The sequence below is a fragment of the Zalophus californianus genome, chromosome 7, assembly GCF_009762305.2.
Source record: "Zalophus californianus isolate mZalCal1 chromosome 7, mZalCal1.pri.v2, whole genome shotgun sequence".
Lineage (NCBI taxonomy): Eukaryota > Metazoa > Chordata > Mammalia > Carnivora > Otariidae > Zalophus > Zalophus californianus.
The window spans coordinates 52353448-52376030 of NC_045601.1; the positions used below are offsets into that span (position 1 = coordinate 52353448).

Here is a 22583-nt window from a genome sequence, read left to right on the forward strand (position 1 = left end):
CCGATGTGGGACTCGATCCCAGGACCCTGGGATCATGACCTGAGCCGAAGGCAGACACTTAACGACTGAGCCACCCAGGCACCCAATAAATAAAATCTTAAAAAAAAAACAAAAAACAAAAAACAAAAAACTGAGTGCCTCCCTGATGTCAGGCACTGGTCTAGACACTTGGGATGTATCAGTGAGGAAACAAAGATCCCTGACTTTGTAGGGCTTACATCCTACTAGGTATAAACAGATAATAAATAATATACCATAATAAATGAGGTACATCATATAATAAGTGCTAAGGAAAAAAGCAAAGTAGAAAAATGGAGAAAATTGAAGAGGATTGGGGATGGGGGTAGGCAGCAGTTTTGAACAGGGTGGACATGGTAAGCAATGGAGGTGAGGCATCTAGCCACAGGTTGACCAGGGACAGAATTCCCTGCAGAGGGAAGAGCAGGTAAGGAGGTCTTAAGGCAGGAGTGTGGCTAGCATGCTTAAGGCACAACTGGAGTGGAGGATGTGAGGGAGAAGAGGAAGAGAGCTGATCAGAGGGGCAGCACCCAATTGTGGAGGCCTTATACATCACTGCTAGCAGGTAGGAAGAGGAGGGCGTTGGCTTATAAGGCTTTGTAAAGAGGAATAAGATGATAAGAGTTACAAACAGAAATCCGGCCTCTAAACTGAAACATCTATTGTGTGTATGACTGCAGATTCTTAGGCTTATGATACAACACTGTTTCTTTATCAGCCAGTGGCCATTAGGAATAGCTCATCTGTGATGCTGCTACCACACTTGAGTCTCGATAAAATATTTTTTTCAGGGGCACCTGGGTGGCTGAGTCGGTCACATGTCTGCCTTCGGCTCAGGTCATAATCCCAGGGGCCTGGGACCCAGCCCCTCATCGGGCTCCCTGTTCAGCTGGAAACCTGCTTCTCCCTCTGCCTCTGCCTCTCCCCCTGCTTGTTCTCTCTCTCTCCATCAAATGAATAAATAAAATCTTAATTTTTTTTTCAAAGAGGAATGTGGGGATGAGATTCATATAGAAAAAAAACTGTTTTGCAAGCTTCTCCAGAACAACTCAAGGTTTCCTTTTCTGCACTCGAACAAACCAATAAAAACCAACAAAACCACTTAGTCCACTCCAACTAAGCTCCCTGCTTTCAAAACAATGAATTCTAAAGCTGAAAGGAACCTTAGGGATCGGCTAGTCTAAACTCCATTTTTCAGATGAGAAAACTGAAAACCTGAGCGTTACGTGACCAGTTTAGGTTCACTGAGCAAGTTCAGGGAGGGCCAGGACTGTAGAGTATGAAGAGCGTGGGCTTTGCATTCCATCAGACCTAGGGTCAAGTACTGGCTGAGTGACGCGGGCAAGTCACTCAACTTTTCTCTCACCTTCCTCAGTGGTCCCCACCTCTTAGGGATGTGCTGAGAATCAAATGATATGGCTTAGTAAAGTGATTTACTCCAAACCTAGAAGTTATTGTCATCATTATTAAGGGAACCCAAGGATCCCGACTTCTGGTCCAGGGCTCTCTCTGTGGCACCACGCTGCCTTAAATATCTTCACTATTGAATTACAAAGCACAGATTTTGTTTTAGGTAATACATTTTTAGCCTATTCCTACATTTTAGCATTGGTTTCTTTCATTCATGTACTCCATGAATATTTATTAGGCACTTGCTGCTCTGTGTCAGGTGCTGTTCCAGGTGCTGGGGGTCTAGTGGTGAACAAGAAGTCCCAGTCATCAGGGAGCTCCTGTTCAAGAGGCGAAGCACACCCATACTCATGGGCAGAGTTGCTGCAGCCTCTCTAACTTCACAATCTATTGGAGGGAGCTCGCCGGTTATTACTACGGTGAGGAGCTGCCCTGGGGCTCACTCTGACTCCTGATGGAGGTCCACCGTTAAACTGAGCATGAAGAGGAATGCCCTGTGTGTCCCTGGTAAATGTCGGTAGCACACTGTACTAATCTTGTAATGGATCGTGGGTGAACTTCAAAAGTGTACAACAAGCAGTATTACTATGTGGGAACAGTTCCATTTCACAGATATTGCTTTGGCACCTACTATATACTGGTCCCCGTTTTAGGTTCTCAGGCTACAAATAAAGAAATCCTCTTTCCTACTGAAGTTGCTGAGCCTAACAGGGGAGACAGAGAGGCAGACGTGTAGAGAGAGAAATGCAGTACAGCATGGTCTTGGCCAGGTAAGGGCAGCAAGAGAATAGGAGAGTCCTGAAGGGTTGGGAACTGGGCAGGGAAGGATTCATAGAGGAAGCAGAGCCTGAGAAGTATTCTGAAGGATTAACAGGAGGCAAAAAGGAGTTCTGAGGTAAAGGAACAGAAGCCTGCAGTCAGAGCTAGCTTTCTGTGTATACTGGCTGTATAGTCAAGCGGGGTTGCACACTTAGAAGCGCCCTACACTTGGTTGAATGCTTTGCTGTCGCCATCTAGAAATTCTCAATAATTTTTGAACAAAGAGCTCCACATTCTAATTTTGCTCTGGGTCCAGCAAATTATAGAGCAGATCCTGCAAGAGGCTTGAAGCAGCAGGATGGGTGTGGGGAACCACAAGGAGGTCCATACTGTTGGTGCACAGGCTGTGGGCGGGAGGCAAAGGAGAGTTGAGAAAAGGGCCTGGAATGTTAGGCTGGGGCCAGATCGCTACAGAGCTGTGCATGCCGACGAGTCGGGACTTCATCCGCTAGGCCAGGAGTCAGCAAACTACCCACTGAATCTAGCCTGCCTCTTGTTTTTGTATAGCCTGCGAGCTAAGAATGGTTTTTACATTTTTAAATGGCTGGGAAGAACTCAAAAGGAGAACACTATTTTGGAACATGTGAAAATGACAGGAAATTCAAGTTTTGGTGGCCATAAATCAGTCTATGTTGCTTTCCTACTACAACGGGAGAGTTGAGTAGGTTGAACAGAGACTCTATGGCCCATTCATTTGGTCTGAAATATTTACTCTCTGGCCCGTTACAGAAAAAGTTTCCCAGCGTCTGTGCCAGGTCAGTATGTCCCAAACTGCATTCTTCAAAAGACAGATTCCCCAGTCAAGTACCTTTATAAAATGCTGGGTTGAATTAAGATTAAGTAGGCATCTTTACCAACCCTCAAATACACCCGGGCGCACTGGGACTCTCCACAAGGGGAGGGAAGCAGGCAGACTGATTTGAGTGCTGAACCCCTCTTCCAAGGGAAAGCTGGGACTCAGTTTGGCCACTTCAGGCATAGGGAGCCCTCCGAAGGGCTTTCAGCAAGAAGATGATGCAATCCGATTTGTATTTGCCTCCTGCCCCTTGTCCCGTATGGCGCACACAGACAGTAATCAGTTCTCTCCGTCCACCGGGATAAGGGTATGAGGCTACTGCTCACAGCCCTGTGCAGCTGGCAGCTTGGTTTCTCCAGGCTCTTGGGGCTGCTCCGGCGGAGCAGGGTCCTCAGTGAGCTGAGGGTGGAGCCAGACGGGGGGCCCTAGGAGACCAGGCACAAGGCGAGGGGTGCTAACAGCAGTGCAGCAGTGGTGCGAAAGGAACATGCAGAGCCAGGGGACACTTAGGAAGCCCGTTTAGGGGGCCTGTCGAGGGCTCTGCGAAGGCAAAGAGGACAGGGACACGGCGAGAAGGTGGAGCCTGTGGTCTCTGTCCGGCTTGAGTCCCTGGGCGGCCTTAGCAACACTGCCACCTCCAGCCAAAAGGCCTGTTTGAACACGGAGCCATTACACTGCCTGTCCTCCGAACATGGCGACGCACGTCTCTTCCCCTCTCATTTTCTTAAATCGGGAATTCCAAAGCTGCCACCACACCCTCGCCCTGCCTGTGGCCGTCAGCCGCGAAGGACTTCGCATCAAAGGCAGGGACGCAGCCTCTGTCTCCAAGCTCAGCGGCCTCGGCCTCAGTCACACAGTCACCCACCGCAAGATACCTTTGCTAGACAACAGGGACCCCGAAGCAAAGCCCAGGGAGCCCCTGCACAAATGACAACGATTCCAAGGCTGGAGCGTGAACCGTGTCGTTTCAGTGGGGACAATGGGGGCTTTAGAACGACAAGGACTTTTTACTGCCGTTGTTTCCTGAGTGCGGACCCAGACGTCGGGGACGAGGAGGCGTGAGGGCCGCCTCAGCGCGGGGAAATGGCAGCCGCAGATGGCGCCTCCCAGAGCACCGCTGTGCGGGGGGCGCGCCGACAGGGGCCGGGGGCCCAGCGGGGGAGGCGCGGAGCCGTGAGGGAAGCAAAGACGATGAGGATGGTGGGTGAGGCACCGTCCCCTCAGTCACCCCCACGGAGCCACCAACTGCTCAGTAAGCAGCAGGACTCTCACCCGAGGGCTAAGAGTTAAATCCAGGAACCGCGTATGCAGCATTGAGGCTCAGAAGCCAAACACCCAGCAAACAACGGTACCCTCCCACCAGCTCGGCCATCCCTGTTCGTAAGGAGTGACGCTGCTCCTAGCGAGGTCTGACCTCACCCCCCGACCCTGGGTCCGGATCCCATCCCTCTCATGTTGGCAAGGACATGTGGCTCCTTCAATTGCCAATCCTTTCCGATTCAATTGGTCTGACTGGGTCCCCAGTGCTTTGAACGTTTGAAAGCTCCTCAGGTGATTCTAATGTGCAGCTTTGGTTGAGAAACTTAAGTCAGATGAGGTCGGTCCCTTTCTTGAGTCCCTGGCTTTTCAGGGCAGGTAGCAGAGAGTCCGGCCCATTTGCCCCAGCCTGGCCCTGCTGGGCTGTGGCCTCAGCTCCCTCCATGTCCCTGGGGTTAACCATCTTCCAGCCACACTGGCCTTCGGGTCGTCCACCACCTGAGTGACCTTCCTCCCATTTCCGGGCTTTGCTGTCCCCTCAGTGTGGGCACGTTGTCCACAGCTTTCTACATGGCTGCCTTCTTCTCAGGCACATTTCAACTCAGGGGCCACCTCCTCAAGGACACATTCTGGTGCCACCTGAGGTCACACAGAATACTCCTGCCACGGACATTCTCCAGCCCATCATCTTGCTTATCTTCTTCATAGCCCTCCTCGGAACCCAAATTATCTTATTTCCTTGGTTTCCTGTTTACTGTCTATCTCCCCTCACAAGCTGTTTGAGGGCAACACCCTGTGGGCCTAGGGTGGTGCCTGGCTCTTAGAAGGGGCTCAGTAAATATCTGATTGACAGAAAAGAAACCAACTGGGACATCGAGGTAAAGCAAGTTGCCTAATCATACGTCCCAGGACAGCATCCGTTATGGTGTGATCTGCACACCCTCTATTGCCTCGTTGTCTCTTCCTTTCTTCTTGATTCTACCCCCTCAGCTATGACAGGGATCATGAGGGATCTGAGGCACCAGGAAATGAGGAAAGCGGTCTGCGGAGACATAGGGAACTGCAGCTCATACTCTGGGCTAACGGGGGGTGGGTGCTCCATGGAATGGGGGGCCCAGTGTTGCCAGATCTTCCAATTTTCCACAAAAAGTCATAAATCTGGATTCTTCCATGAGATCTTCTACATTTAAATGTTGGTGACTAAAAGGAAACGCTTGTATGTCAAGCAAGTAGGATCCTCAGGTGGTGGCTTGTAACTTTTGGGATTCATCTTCGGATAATCTCTCTATGACTGTAAACCTACCCTTCTTCCTCAATCCTTATTGACTGAAGGAGGGCCAGTTCGGTCAGCCCCTGGTAAAGTGGTGTTCCAACTTTTTAACTACACATAATAATAATAAATTCACAATATAGTTTAATATAAATATATAATAAATTGGTAATATGACCCCAAATACACATGTATATGACCACAGTAAGGTCTCTTTGAAGCAATACTTACCTTATTGTCTGCTATATGCCTTGATGTTTTCCATTCTATTCTACTTCATTTTTTTTTAATGCTGGTGATCCACTAAATCGATTGCCATCTCAATAATGGGTCATTTCCTACAGAATTTGAAAAACTCCTAGTATACTCTGGACAGGGGTGATTCCAATGGTTGGGGCACACCTTAGAACTTGAGGTTTGTAGCTTTTCTGTTTCCAGGTTTAGATACCCACTAGCAATTCTGTGGAAAAGAACTGGAAAAGCCCCATCCAACTTTAGCTTACATTGTCACATGGGATTAGAAAGGTGTTTTCAAAGACCTCAGCTTAGCACACACCGTATGAACCTTAAATGTGCCTGATGAAATGAACAACTGTTTGAACACTGATTTAAAAATCATTTATTTCCAATACAGTTGAACCCCTTCATTAGAAAACACTTATCCTAAATATTCTTTTCCTACCAAGTAACTTTAAAAAAAAAAACAAAAAACTGTGCTATCTAGGTATTCTTCATAAACGCCCAGAAAAATATATGAACACTGTTTCTTAACCAGGTTTGCACAATATTCACTAACTGTTAGTTAATGTAAAAATCCTGTGGGGTTTGAAAAAAAAAAATCATGTAAAAATAGCTTTTGTGTGCCAATTCAAAAAAACAATGCCCGCCCCCAGATTGCAAAGGATGTGACCCAGCCTTACACTCAGCGGGAGGCAGGGTCCTGTCAGGCAGCAGGGCCCCCTGGGAGGCCGCCCTGAATAAGCGAGCCCGGGCACTGCTTATTCTTCTGATCTTCGCAGGGTCCACTGGGGGTTTGGGAAAGGCAAGGGAAGGATCCTCCTCTGTGGTGGGAGATGCCGGAGCTTTCGGTTTCTGGAAAGAGATTTTTCAAATGATTGGCAAGAGTTTCCGTGTCTCAAATAAGACTCACCCCACCTGGAGCTGGTGCTGACGCTTCCAGATGAACACAGGGCTTGCTGCTCGGCTTCGTCCTGGCCATCTGATTCTACACTGCGCTGGCTCATTTTACTTAATGTGGGATGGATATATATATATAAAATATAAAGTATATATTTTAAAATAATAAAAATATTATTTTAAATACTCTATTACTATGCTTAGCATGTTTGAAAAAACAATTATCCATGCTAGGAAACAGATATCTGTATGAGACTGTAAAATTTGATACAATATAGTCAAAATGTTTTGTAAATTTTTGTGTTCTTGCCAGCTCAGATAACAGTTACTGAGCACCTGTATATGCCAAGAACTATGTGGAATATAAGTACTATCTTTACATATTTTGGACTCCACAAAAGTATTTTTTAAGAATATAAAAATTCTTGAATAATTTAGATTATAAAGTCTAAAACATAAGAACAAGACGTTGTCTTGGACTTACAATATAAAAATGTTTTATTTTCGTGGTGCCTGGGTGGCTCAGTTGGTTAAGCATCTGACTTCAGCTCAGGTCTTGATCTCAGGGTCCTGGAATCGAGCCCCGAGTAGAGCCCTGTATGAAGCCCTACGCTGGGCTCCACGCTCAGCGGGGAGTCTGCTTATCTCTCTCTCTCTGTCCCCACCCCCCACTCTCTCTCTCTCAAATGAATAATATAAAATCTTTAAAAAATGTTTTTGGGCGCCTGGGTGGCTCAGTTGGTTAAATGGCTGCCTTCAGCTCAGGTCATGATCCCAGAGTCCTTGGATCAAGCCCCACTTTAGGCTCCCTGCTCAGCGGGGAGTCTGCTTCTCCCTCTCCCTCTGCTCCCCACCCTCTGCTTGTGCTCTCTTTCTCACTCTCTCTTAAATAAATAAATAAAAATCTTTTTAAAAATGTTTTATTTTCTACATCTCAAGAATTCCATGCTGATACCCTTAGAAAATGAACATTACTGGCAAAATTCCAATTCCTTAAAGACTTTAAGAAATACCAGCACCGAAGCACTGGGCACTATGACACCCAGAGCACCCTGTAGTCCCACCTCCAGATGGTGGTGGCCTCCAACCCAGGGCCAGAAACTCACAGGGACCTAAACTCCCACTTTTGGTGTTGCTTAGTGATCCACCCTTCCTCCCTCCAACTTTAACATGATTATCTGTTTATGAAAGAGTAATTTTATGGCAGCAGGTGCTTTTAGCTCTCTAACCAAAAACAATCAAGTTAAAGTTCCTAAAATCACTTATGTAATATGTGAAATGAGTGACTTTCAATCTAATAGGTAAATCAACACATTTTTTAGAAATCCAGTGTGAAATTCAAGTAAGACGATTTGGAAAAATGGGTGAGGTTATGTATCATATAGAACACATAATTTCAAACACTCATTTTCTCATATACAGTAATAGAACATAGAACATATTAGAGTTCTCCTTCTAAGCAGTTGCTTATTTCAATAATGATATTTTTCAAAATATTTCTTGTATCCTCTTGTTCATTTCATATGAATCAATCCATAAACCAGACAGAAAAAAATTAGCTTAATGACTTTAGAGACACATTTTTCTAAACACAGAAAAAGGGTAAATAAAATAATCAGCCTAATATAGGGGAAGAGTAAATGAGTAAAAATGACTCTGGGATCAAACCAAACTAGAGTGTAATCCATTTCCAGTTATGTGAACGTGGGCAGGCCACTTACTTCTCTGAACTTGCCCAGCTATCAAATGGAGATAGTCTCCTTCTTGCAGGGACATTGACATCTGTACAACTCCTGTCATGGAGGCTCGAGAAACACTAGCTCCCTTCACCCTTTATTTGCCAGATTTGTTTCCAAGTTACTTTTAAGTGTCAAAAGCCAAGACCCTTAGGGGCACCTGGGTGGCTCAGTCAGTTGAGCATCTGCCTTTGGCTCAGGTCATGATCCCAGGGTCCTGGGATTGAGCCCCAGGTCAGGCTCCCTGCTCAGTGCGGAGTCTGCTTCTCTCACTTCCTCTGTCCCTCCCCCCACTCATGCGTGCATGCCTGTTCTCTCTCTCTCTCTCTCTCTCAAATAAATAAATAAAATCTTAAAAAAAAAAAAAGCCAAGACCCTAGCCTCTGACACAACTTTACTGGAAAAAAGGTTTTGAATTCAGAGGGGTCTCTTCTGAAGGAGACAACACTCACTTGTCTGCATAAATTACGCTATATTTACTTAATAGTCCCTTTACTTTTTAGTCTCCCTACCTTGTTGCAAAATATTCATAAGAATGTGACTTAGACCATGAAGCTATTGGTAACAAAAAAGGTAAGAGTATAATACAGGAAAATAAGCACTTTAGTTATAGTTATGAAAGATGAAATACCTAAGGATAATCTCAGTATTAAATGTACATATGAGGTTGTCTTATCTCAGAATGCCTGTACTCTGCAGGTACCTTGAATCTTGAAACAAAGATTGAAAAGTCTGCCAAATAATAATAATGTGAATAAAGCAAATGGCTTCTTTTATAGATGCCCTAACTGTTATAAATGTTTTGGGTACTAAGTAAAAGATCTTATAAAAAGGGAACACGTGCAAAGTTAATTTTTACCCAAAAGAAAATAACTCAATTATCTCTGGATGGCAAGATAAAACCCCTTAACTGCTCCTTGATAAAAGACATTATTTTCCTAGTGCAAAATCTATCATTGTTTGTATAATGAAAAATAAGTCCCATGTGACTCCTGTCCTTAACAAAAATTATTTATTCCATTTAAACACGTATCTCACTGGACTATGTAAGGTATAAAGTAATACACGTAAGCATTTTTAGTTCTTCAAGGGAAAACTACTAAACAAGCCATCAATTTCCATCCTGCCCAATTCTATAACACATTCTTCCACTTTGTGGAGCAAATTGGCTTTTATGCAGCAAAACAGTAAAAACTTTTTTCCTATAAGATTCACTTCATTTTCGAACTCAGAGAACATTGCAAGGACGTTGAAATTTTCCCTTTAGGACCTCACCTCCCTCGTTTTGTGTGCCATGACACTAACCAGTGACTCGAGTATAATTAAGGACACTGGGAAAGTCAGATTGTAGGATTTGTTCCGGCTGATAAAACCGCTGGAGTCTGTGGAAGAATGAAAGACTGTTCTCATAGAACAACCCAATCGAACAAGATAAAATTCCTAGAACATTTAAAGAATCTGCCTGGCCTTGACTCTTACCCTAGCACGGCGGGCCTTGACCAGTTTTTGACATGGTTCCTCTGGGTCATCAGACAGAAAGGCGGGGTCTCCCCTATTCTATGGGAAGAGGAGTCGGCCACAGCCCACCTCAGAAAGTTGCTAGGATTTCTTTTGTAGAGCAACAGAACACACACACACACACACACACACACACACACACACACACAAAGACCTTTTGGAAGTTAGAAAGCAAATATTAAAAATTCTTGCAAGTGAGGAAGAGTGTTTTTGCCCTCTCTGCTTCGGCTGAAACATCCATCTTTTCCCCTTAGACACTGGTGCTTCTGGTTCTCGAGCCTTCACATTCAGATGGGGACTCACACCACCAGCTACCTGCTACTTTCTCCCCCATAGCTTTTCAAGCCTGGTTTTCCTGGGCCTCCGGCTTGCAGGCAGCAGATCCGGGGACTTCTCAGCCCCCCTAATCACGTGAGGCAATCCCTCAAAATAAATCTTTCTATATATCTGTATGTAAGTATGTATGTATCTATCTGACTACTGGTTCTTTTTTTCTGGAAAACCCTGAGTCATACAACTGTGCATCAATTGTACCTTACTAAAGCTGTTAGAAAAAAAAAATTCCTACAAGCACATAACCTTTGGATGTGGCAATTGTATGTGCATCTCTACTACTATGATTTTCTCCACAGCTATGCTGGGCTCCTCTGTCATTCTCAGCATGTGACTCACTGCAGCAATGTTCCCACTCAGAAATAGTGACAGAAAAAAAAACATTGCTTTGACATTCTCATTCTGCTTTCTCTTACCCTGGATTTCCCCTATCCCCAAGGTATATATGGGATTCCAAGTCCCTTTCTTTCAAAAATATATTATATTATTTTACTTGTCAAATACTTGGAGCTTGGTTCCTGTAAAATGTAAAAAAAAAAAAAAATGGCTCAAACTAATCTATGCTGGGGGTGCCTGGGTGGCTCAGTTGCTTGAGCATCTGACTCTGATTTCGGCTCAGATCATGATCTCGGGGTCATGGGATCAAGCCCCCTGTCAGGCCCTGAGCTCAGCGTGGAGTTTGCTTGTCCCTCTCCCTCCACTCCTCTCCCTGCTCGCTCTCTATCTCTAAAATAAATAAATACAATTTAAAAAACCCTAATCTATGCTGTGAGATCAAGACAGTAGTCACCCTGGGGAGGCAATTTCTGGGGTGCTGGTAATAATCTATTTTTTCTTTTTGAATGCTGATTACAGAGTGAGGTGAGTTTGTGTAAATTTATCAAGCTGTACTCTTATGATCTGTGTCTCTTCGGCATGTCAATAAAAAGTTTAATAAAAATATTTGGGGCCTAGGCCCAAGGGCTCCCATCTGCAGTGGCCCTTTCAAGTCCTGCTAAACCCGTAACAATGAGAGGAACTGACCTGTGGACACCAGAGGCAAAGGATGATTAACGTAATTCACCGAGGAAATACAAAAACCTTACGAAAATGTCAGAAATCCCAAAGTACAAATGAAAAGGAGATTCTGGCTTTTCTTATCTATAGAATTGGTCAAGATAAAAATAATGAAAACACCAGATGTTGAGGTGGGAAGGCAGCAGAGACCCTTAAACAGGTGAGCAACAGGTGAAAACATCATCTCTGAAGTTTAGGAAGACTGTAGTGTAGCCGTTTGGACAATGGGCTGGAGAAGCCAAGAGGAGCTGAGCCATGGGCAGTGTGTGTGCCAGAGAAAAGCGGACCTGCCGTGTCCGAGGCCTGTGGCTGCCACTCCTTAGTTTCCCCATCTGCAGAATGGAGATAAGAAGACCTTCTTATGGAGTTGCTGAGAAGATGATCTGACTTCATATATGAAAAGTGCCAAGCATAGAGAATGCCCAGCCCGTGGTCAGTAGTCAACACATAGCAGCTGTTACTGTTAATATCGCAAAGAAGATCCAACTAGCCCCAATCTATAGATGAGGAATCACAGGGCAAACAGCTGAAGTGATTTGCCCACTGAAACAACCAGAAGAAAATCCACACTCTGGCTAGCTCCAAAGGGAACTAGAATCTGTGAAGCTTCTGTAATATACCACACATGACAGGAGGCCTTTTGCATAATTTTGCAAAGTGTCACCTGGTACTGTTTAGGGTCTAACAAATACAGGACATAGAATACCCTAAAAAAAAAAAAAAATATATATATATATATATATATATATATATATATATATATATATATATATATTTGGGGCCTAAACAACTAGACTTTGTAGGTTTAGGAAACACAGGGAGAATTCTGTTTGACACAAATAATGATGAAAGACAAAAACCTCCTATTTATTCGCAGGGTCACATCTCTTTTCCTACTTCATACAATCCAAAGCAAGAGAGCAGCTGCTCCTGTGTATATAAACCTGAACACCAGTTAACCAGGGTAGCAGAATGAAAACAGAAATAACAACTGCCACCCAACAACAGCTCCATGTCTCAGAGCTGTCGTGGGAAGGTGGGGAGCTGCTACAAAAGAAAACAGAGGTACAGGGCCACACCAATATAGCAAGTAGGTATACAAGTTTCCCTCCTGTCTGATAGGATTATAGGAGCTCATGGGGACCTTGCCCAGCCAGTCAGGCCAGGCAGCCAAGGCCTGAGTGGTCAGGGGCCAGGGCACCCCTGAGGGGAGGCAGCCCACCACCTGCTAGAGGGTATGGGGGTGGGGGAGGAGCACAGTCCAGACCTGGGGGGTGGGTGGCTGGAGGGGTCGAAACGGGGAGAAGGGAAAACATACAAGCTCAAAGAGGTGAACTGAATGGGCTGCTTTCTTGGTCCCTCTTCCTTGATTGGCTGCTAGCTGAGGAATTATTAAAAGGCAAACTAGTCTGAGAAAGTAACCTAGAACCAGAAAGTGCTGAAGTTCAGTCCCTTAGGTCTTCGCAAATTCTTTCAGCAAATGAGCCCCTTACCTAGAAGATACCCCAGTCCCAGCCTCCAGCTGTCTCCTTGTTCCCACTCCCTCCTCCTGCACTCCTCTTTCCCTTAATCTCCCTCCTCTGCCAGGACAGTGGTTCTCGGAGTCAGACGGTTCTCTCAAAGGTGAAAGGGAAACGAGGAAAGAAGGTGGAGGGGCAGGTAGTATAAGCTCACTTTCAGAATTTTTTGACTGGGGGTTCCAAACTTTAGTTACAGTTTAAAATGAAATATATACTTAAGACCCTTACATAATCTACTATAACAAAAGGAGTTCAAACTAAAGGAGTTATTTTACTCAACATGGGGATTTCTGGGTCTACTTTTACTTTGCACATAGCACCTAACCATTCTGCAATAAAGAAATATAATTAAAATGACCATAAACAGAGGCAGATGTCAATATTACTCTGCCTAATAGCTAATCCTGCAGTCCAAAAACTGTACCAGTTTGACGAGGACTGGCTTTGACTAGGTTTACTCTAGAACTAGAGATTTTTAGGATAGAATAGGCCCAAACTGAGTGAATCTCCCCAAACTACAGAATATTAAAAACAATTCATGGGAGTCAAATGCCAGAATCATAACACAGAGAGCCACTCTACAACAATGTAGACCCATTGGGCTTCTAAACCAGGGGCCCCCTTGTAGCTGGCTCAAAACCCAAGTGGTTTCCAAGATTGCAAGTGTAAGAAACTATGTGTCAACGATGGCTGGCAAAGTGTTTATTGCACATTGGTCCGTGCATACTATATTGGAACCTTATTTTTGCCATCTACAATATGAGAACAAGCATAACCTTCCTCATGGCGGCATTTTGTTGAGTAGTTCAAGAATATAAGATACATTTTGAGACAATTGGGGTCATTTGAACATGGACTGTACATTAGATGATATAACCAAGTAATGTTAAATTTCTGAGCTCTGATGATAATATGGTAGTGATGTAGGAGATTGTCCTTGTTCATCTGAGATGCACACTTAAATTTTTATGGATGAAGTCTTAAAAGATCTGCAACTTACTTTCAAATAGTTCATCAAAAACAAACGTGCGTGCGCGCGCACACACACACACACACACACACAGAAATAAGCACACATATACATGGTAATAAAAACCAAGAAACAGCTTGCCTAACACCCCCCATTCCATGAAAGTCTAAGGGACTGGTATCACCAGGTACTTGTGACAGCAGAGCTACAAGGGGAAGAGACTGAAATAACAAGGAGTGGCTGAAAGTTTGTGTAACTCCTTCCCTCCCAGATCCATGTAGTCTGGCTACATGGTTGGGAGATTTGCTCCATAGAGAAGGTAAAACAGAGGTCTCTGAACCGGGCTAACCACGCAGAGTTAAGTGTCAGGGTACTTATGATAAATATAGATATTAACTGAATATTTACCTACTGAATGCTAGGTATTCCTACCTTCTTCCTCCAGCTGGTTCTTGGAAGTTAGCAACCAGCATTTATCCTCTAGGCAAGAGCTTAGAAGATACTTCTTTAGAGAATTAACTAGCCACAGGGAAATCCCTAAAGACGCTGCTAATCCCTAAAGATACTACTACTGGGGGTTTCACAAACAACACAGCCCAGCTAGTCCTCCCTGATGTGGGTAGGTATCACCTATGGGTTGACCAATCTATTCCACATGCTTCTACTTTCAAATAAGAGCAGCAAAACAAGCAGCATGAGCTATCAGAGGAGAGCCTCTGAAATGAAAAAAAGAAACCAAAATAAACATTAAAATGCAACAGAGACACAGAGGGAAGACCATGTAAAAACTCAGGGAGAAGATGGCCATCTACAAGCCAAGGAGAAAGGCCTCAACAGAAATAAATCCTAATGCCCCCTTAATCTTCAACTTCTACTCTTCAGAACTGTGAAAAAATAAATTTCTGTTGTTTAAGCCACACACACACACACACACACACTCACACACAAAGCACAACAGAGATTTTAAAGGAAGAAGGAAATGATTCAAAAATCAAAATTATCATCAATATACTCAGACAAGATGCTGTAACCATGAAACACAAGAACACTATATATAAGAAAAGATAACTTAGAGCAGGGAAAAAGCTTTTAGGAAACTAAACATAATTAAATAATTTAAAAATATGGTAGCAGAAATGAAAATAACTCAATAAAAGGATTAGAAGATAAAGTCTCTTCCAAAAAAAGATGGGAAATAAAAATTTTAAAAAGAAAAGAAAACTGAAGTACCAGTCCAGGGACTCCTATATATTGGAATAATAAATTCCAGAAAGAGAAAACAGAACAAAAAAGAGGGGCAGACACACCAAAATAATTCAAGGATATTTCCCAGAGTTGAAGGGCATGGAGATTCCATTGAAAGTGCCTAGCACAATGGATGAAAATGAACTATCACAAAGATCCATTATCATGAAATGTCAGAACACTGGAAACAAAGAGAAAAATCCTACAAACTTCTAGAGAGAAAAAAACAGCAATCAAGGTCTCAAATAATGTACTTCCCCTAAACCCTTTCTCTAGAAGCTACTGGAGGCAGTATTCTGAAAGTAAATCAAGAAAGAGAAAAACTTGGGATACAGGAGACAGGAAAGTCATCACAAGAGGGAGAAGCAAGCTGTGTGCAAGTACCAAGGGTAAATGGTCTGGGAGAAAGTGGGGAAAGTTCTCCAAAAAGATGAATCAACAGAATACCTCATGTACCTGAATATGTGAAGGAGATTTAGATCCCTGGGGAAGAGTTTGTGGAGTTGAAATGGTAATAATACAAAACAAAAAAGCAAGGCGATTATTAACACTAGGGAAAACAAAAAGTGGTGTGGGGAAGGAGAAGTAATCATCATCAGTTCAAGACTCAGTTGTAAACAGGATTTGTATAATCATAGTCAGAGAAAAGGGATCTAACCAAAATTATGATATATCTATACTGGGAATAGCAGTGGGGACAAAAAGGATGAATGTGTTGTGAGGATGTGTGGGAGGACAGACAAGAGTTAAACCCTCATCTTCCTTAGTGAGAAGTCATTAGATAATTCCTCAAACTCACAAGTCAGAGAGGAACAAGACAGTGTTATTTAAAATTTTGGATGTAAATACCAAAAGAATGTGCCAAGAATCTAAAGTGAGAGTCACTGGTCAGGGTAGAATAAAGAATAAGGGGACAGGAGACCCCTGAGTGTTTTGGGTAACAAGCCTTTGACTCTTTATGTATACATATATATAATTTATTTGTATATGTTACTATTAAAAATAAAGTAACACATGCATAACTTAAAAAAATTGTGAAAAACAAAAAATGTAAAACATTCTGTTTGCCAGGTTACTATTTCTGATATATTCTTCTTTATTATTAAATTATAGGAAAATAATAGAGGTGTTTCATTAGATTCAAAACATTATATTTGAAAAAATATAAAAGAAATTGTTTTTATATTAAATTATCAGTATACTTAAGTCTATGTGATCCTTTTCTTAGCATGTACAGGTACTGATTCCAAGTATGTTGGGCCAATTCCATTTCACAGCATTCATGGTAATATAAAGTACTCACAAGCTCTAGCGGACAGAGACGAGCACCAGAGATGGGCCTGGAATCAGATGACTCAAAACTGGATGCATGGAGGCTAGCAGAGGAGATGGAACAGAAATATTAGTTTGTGAAGAATCATTTATTTCTAGTGTATATTAGTTAACTCTAGCCCCAAAACAAGTAACAGCATTTAATGCATAAGCCTTGAGGAAGAAGCAAATTTAAAAAGACTCATAGTACTTAGAACATTTTACTAAGTTTTTTCATTGCTTTTAGGGGAATTAAAAAATACTGAATAATAAAAAGAAGAAATGGATATAGTGATTTTTTAAAAAGCTCTGTTCATGTCGCTTCATAGAGCTGGTATGACAACCACTATTCACCATTTCAAACCAAAGCAACTTCTTGAACCCAAGGTCTGGATTTATCTTTAGGAATCTTGAATAGATACAAGAGGTGTAATTAGCAGACATCAAACTTAAAAAAGCAACTATTCATAACTAGAATTAAGGGAAAATGTCATTTGGTGGCTTACATATCCAAGTGTACAAGCAAGAGAAATGTCATTACCTGAAGGAGGAAGGAGGTCTATTTTCCAGTGTTCTTGAAGATGCAGGCCCGAATAGTTTTCTTTGGTCTTCCCGTGGTGTAAATGGTCTTTGGGTCCCAACTGTTCTTAAAGCATTTCGTGCTTCACTTATGATCTCTGCGCTGGTCTTCTGCTTGGACATAGAAGGTCTATAAAATGGATCCAGCTTTTCTAACTTTTTATCATTTGGAGATAGCATCTTTCCTTTTAACGAAAAATGTTCTTCAGGTAGACCCGACATGCTGCAAATATGTGGTACAAAATATTAACTATTTTCATCCAGGAGTTTAGAAAAGAGTGCTTAAACCCATCTACATACGCTTAAGCCATTCCTCTATATTAAACTAGAAAAAGTCACAAGTAATTTTTATTAAAGATTTTTAATTTATTACTTATTTGAGAGAGAGAAAGAGCCTGTGAGCAGGGTTGTGGGGGCAGAGGGAGAGGAAAAGGGAGAGAATCCCAAGTCAACTCTGCACTGAGCGTGGAGCCTGATGTGGGGCTTGATCTCACAACCCTGAGATCATGACCTGAGCTGAAATCAAGAGTCTGTCGCTTAACTGACTGAGCCACCCAGGTGCGCTGTCACAAACAATTTTTATTTATTTATTTTTTATTTTTTTTAAAAGATTTTATTTATTTGACAGACACAGCAAGAGAGGGAACACAAGCAGGGGGAGTGGGAAAGAGAGAAGCAGGCTCTCTGCTGAGCAGGGAGCCCGATGCGGGGCTCGATCCCAGGACCCCGGGACCATGACCCGAGCCGAAGGCAGATGCTCAACCAACTGAGCCCCCCAGGCGCCCCTCACAAACAATTTTTAATTAAAAATCTACCAGGCAGTTACAGTTAGAAGATCAAGGTAGAAGAAAAGCTTTCAAAAATATAGGTTGATGTGCACAGTTATGCCTACGGGAATGTAAGCACTCAAGGGAAATGATGTACAGGGAAGAGAGCCAGTCTGAAAGCTGAACCTGGAAAGAAACACTATAAATCATGAAAGAGGACAGACGAGGAAGAGAAAATCATCTCGTATTCTCCAATCTATAAAAAACAACAACACTGGGGGGTTCTGTTAAAATTTTAACTAAATTTTCCTTTTTTTCCCTCTATTGTCCTGCACACAAACTGCGAGTTTAAGGTTAGATTTGGATAGATGGGGCCTATTTCCAAGCTATTTTTGCTTTTATAAATGTAGTCTGTGAGTTCCGGGAAAGGTTCAGCCCCACATTTACCCGTGATGTATTTGAAGGAATGGATTCAAATCATCTTCCATGTGCGATAGTGTCCTAGATGAATAAATACCAAATATCAACAGCAAATATTCTTTCCCAGGCTAGCTTTCTCAGTTAAAGTCATGTGCAAGGGCCATGAGAAGGCAGATTCTTCTTAAAGGCTGGTGAGTCCCCAGGGAGGCCTGGTGAACTTGGCAGGACACCTCTATAGCTCTAAATTGGAAAACAGTCCAGATTTAAAAAAAACATAATTCTAACTACTATATGCTATTAGGTGTTCATTAAAAAAACAACAACCCAGGGCGCCTGGGTGGCTCAGTTGGTTAAGCGACTGCCTTCGGCTCAGGCCATGATCCTGGAGTCCCGGGATCGAGTCCCGCATCGGGCTCCCTGCTCAGCGAGGAGTCTGCTTCTCCCTCTGACCCTCCCCCCTCTCATGCTCTCTCTCTCTCTCATTCGCTCTCTCAAATAAATAAATAAATAAAATCTTTAAAAAAAATAGAAACAACTAAAAATCTTAAAAAAAAAAAAAAAACACAACCCAGATCCCTGAAAATATTATATCTCAAAGGAGAAAGCGGCCTGGAAATTTTTCCTATATTTCAGAGCCTAATTTTAGAATAACTTTTGCAAAAAAGAAACATCTTTTTCTGACATATGCCCAAGGAAACTAAAAAGATTTCATTTCCATAAGTGGAATCAACAGATGATTCCTTAGACAAGTAAAGAGGATTTACTATATTATGATTCTATACATTAAGTTGTTATATAACAACAGACAACAAGAACATTTGTTTAGTTCTACCCAGGCCCTACCCTAAAAGTTTCTGAGGTAAAGAGTATGATGAAAACTACAAATGATATGCTATTCCTTTCTTTTCTTTTCTTTTCTTTAAATATTAAACGTACTTTATTACTTTTGAAAATTGGTCATGTACATGATTATTTTTGGTCAGTCATAATACCTGATTGGCCAGCACAGATAAATATTTACAGAGAAACACTAATACTTTAAAAAACTAGCCTTCGGAACACATTTTTTTTTTAAGATTTTATTTATTTATTTGACAGAGACACAGCGAGAGAAGGAAGCAGGGGGAGCGGGAGAGGGAGAAGCAGGCTTCCCGCGGAGCAGGGAGCTGTACGTGTGGCTCGATCCCAGGACCCTGGGACCACGACCTGAGCCGAAGGCAGATGCTTAACAACTGAGCCACCCAGGCGCCCTGGAGCACATTTTTTAATTTAAAATTCTTTAAATGTTAAAACCAACATGAGTTGCAGGCTTTTATGCTATTCCTTTCATATGGAAAGGCCAGGTGAGGTAAAACAGTAAAAAATTACTAGATAAGCAGTCCTATTCTAGGTATTTTCTTTCTAGGAATTTTTGATACAGGATTTGGAATTTAAGCAAGGTCTCTAAAAATCATGTACATTAATACAACTAACAAAAACTATGACAGGTCAGGTGCCTGGGTGGTTCAGTTGGTTAAGCGTCTGCCTTCGGCTCAGGTCATGATCCCAGGGTCCTGAGATCAAGTCCCACATCGGGCTCCCCCTGCTCAGCAGGAAGCCTGCTTCTCCCTCTGACCCTCTCCCCTCTCACGCTGTTTCTCTCTCTCTCTCTCTCTCTCTCTCAAATAAATAAATAAAATCTTAAAAAAAAAAAAACTATGACAGGTCAAGTACATTTTACTTCTAGTGCTTCTGATATGACTGGCTGTTTATTTTTAAAATATTCAAGGCTAATTTTTAAAAATACGTATAAAGTGTTTTTTGATTAGCTATAGATGCAGTTTCCCCTGCCATCTAAAAACAGAGCATTCCTATTAAAACTATGGTAAACCGAAATGGTGTGAAGAGTACGGTATCCCCCCACTTTATTTTTATTTTTTTAATTATTTTTTTAAATTTAATTATTTTTTAATTTATTTTTTTGACAGAGAGAGACAGCGAGAGAGGGAACACAAGCAGGGGGAGCGGGAGAGGGAGAAGCAGGCTTCCCGCCGAGCAGGGAGCCCGAGGCGGGGCTCGATCCCAGGACCCTGGGATCATGACCTGAGCCAAAGGCAGGTGCTTAACGGCAGCCACCCAGGCACCCCTGCCACTTTGCTTTTGTAAAGGACCTACATTAATAACTTGTTTTCACTCACCAAGAAATCTGAAGAGGACTTTTGCTTTTATAAGACAGAGCTATTAGCAGGTCTTGCATAAAAGCAAAGTGATATAACACGAACCTTCAGAAAGAAGGGGACACCTTTATTATTTTTGGATGCATAATTATGTAAAGTCAGTCCCATCACAACGAATTCAACTGGCCATATCAGTTTTGTTTGCTTGTTTATTTGTTTTTAAAAGGCCCACTGCAGTAAGAAGGTATACCACTTAGTGAGAAGTTCCTACACAATGAAAAGGTTTCTCCCAGAGCCCAAATCAGGTTTGTGATTCCTTTGGCCCCACATAGCACTAGTTAAGTCTAGCAATGTCAAAGGTGATCTGGCAAACCTAAAAAAGATTAGAGAAAGTGCTTTGGATGAACAATAACGGACCATCGTTCCTGACTGAGAGCCTGTGTTTAGTTTGCATGGAAAACTATACTCTTTCACGGAGTAATGAAGCAGGAATATTTACTCAAGTTGAGTGCTAACAATTCTGTACTTTATTTGGGCATACAGGAATTTAGATTGATCAAATATTGGTGGAAATAACGTAGAAGAACGGGCTTAAAAATCTTTTTGTTCATAAATTTTTACCCCAAATTCTAAAACAACTTTCTCTCCTTCTTCCTTTCTCTTTCTCCCAAACCTTAACAGTTACATTGTGAGAAGCAGTTTCAATAATGTAAGATCTGCAGTTAATCTCTTATTATTATTATTATATCAATGTAAATATGTCATGAACTAAATCAAATACGGAAATTTTCAGTGACACAAGTGAACTGAGTTAGAAGCATGTTTTTAGGGGAGAGGGAAGGATTTTTTTCTTTGTTAAATTACAAATTCTTATTATAGAGGATTTTTGCCAACTTAAACAATCACTCAGAGTTTGAAAGCTTGTCTGTTTATAGTAAAGTACGCCTGAACGATGACACAATAGTATCACAGAAATTTTAACTTTACAAAAATTCTCTTGACAACTGGAACAAATCCATTGAGCTAGTATGGCTTAACTGTTTCCTATGTGCAAAGCCCTCCGGTCTCTGGGAACACAGGAATAAATATTGTCTTCACTCTCAGGCAAGAGGGACCACCAATGCTAGTTAAACATTTGCCTTCATACCAAGCGCTATGCTCAGCAGTCTCAAGTACATCATCTCAGGGAATCCCTATAACAGTTTTGTGAGGGATGAAGTCTTAGACAACAACACAGAAGCTATGACATATGCCCAGACATGACACTCAAGCTACTACTTGTGAGAGGGCGTGGAAGGAGGCAGGGCCGTCAGAGGCCTTGGGGCTACAGTTATTTATGCACTAATACAGAGACATGCCAATATTTTCACACCTGGAGCAGCTTTCTTGGGGTGTACCAGCTGAATGTCAACTCTACTTGTACCCAAATGATTTTAATACAAGCTAGGAACTGATGGGGGCAATGAAAAACACTGAAATAACTGCCATGTGGTTACAAAAAAAGAAAAAAAAGGAAGGGATTTCTGATTGGGAGAAGATGTCAGGGAGACTTCTTGGAGGAGGTGTTGCTTGAGTTGGGTTCTGAAAAATGGGCTGAATTTGAAGCATGTGGCTGACATTAGGTCTAGAGTAGAGAAGGAATTTCAAGCGAAGTCAATGAGTGAGCCGAGGCAGAGTGCCAAGAACATATGGGATGTGTGCTGGAGAAGAATGAGCTCTGGAAATACAGATTGGAGTTGGACCAGAGAGAGAACTGAATGACAGGTCAAGAAACACAAAAAGCTGGTGAGCAATTAACAGATTTGGAGGCATGATGTGATCTGGCAGGAGTGGGCAGGATGGGAAGGAGGGAAAAGACTGGAAGGGACAAAATCAGGTAGTTCTTATGTAATCAGTCAACTAATTCTTAGAGGTCCTCAAGGATATTCCTGGATATGCCTCTCCCTGTCCTCCAGCCTCAGTTAGGTGCTCCTCCTCCATAAGCTACAAGGTCACCCGTTGGCCTCTGTCAGTATACCCTCCCCCTACGCCCCTGGTGCTGCTTCACCCAACTCTGAGCCACGGTTCCCTAAGTGAGGCACGGCTGAAGGTCCACATTTGCTGAATCGCTGAACTCCATTTTCTCTCTCTCTCCCTTTTCAAGACTTTATTTTTAGAGAGAGAGCACCCATGAGCAGGGGAAAGGGACAGAGGGAGAGAGAGAATCTCAAGCAGACTCCCCAGTGAGCTCGGAACCTGACTTGGGGCTCCATCTCACAACCCTGA

General features: G+C 42.6%; 1 protein-coding gene across 2 annotated transcripts in view; it reads right to left on the bottom strand.

The window, feature by feature from the left end:
- Window positions 1-22583, bottom strand: part of ARMC2 (armadillo repeat containing 2) — a 107529-nt gene that overhangs the window by 81709 nt on the left and 3237 nt on the right. For both annotated transcript variants that reach the window (XR_003521484.1, XM_027602554.1), the window contains exons 2-4: window positions 16938-17198; window positions 16389-16461; window positions 6491-6662 (exon numbers count right to left, since the gene is read on the bottom strand). Coding sequence is in view for 1 of the 2 variants with exons in the window: in XM_027602554.1 (XP_027458355.1) it covers window positions 6491-6662; window positions 16389-16461; window positions 16938-17197 (505 nt within the window). In the remaining variant the exon portion in view is untranslated. The remainder of the gene's footprint in view (window positions 1-6490; window positions 6663-16388; window positions 16462-16937; window positions 17199-22583) is intronic.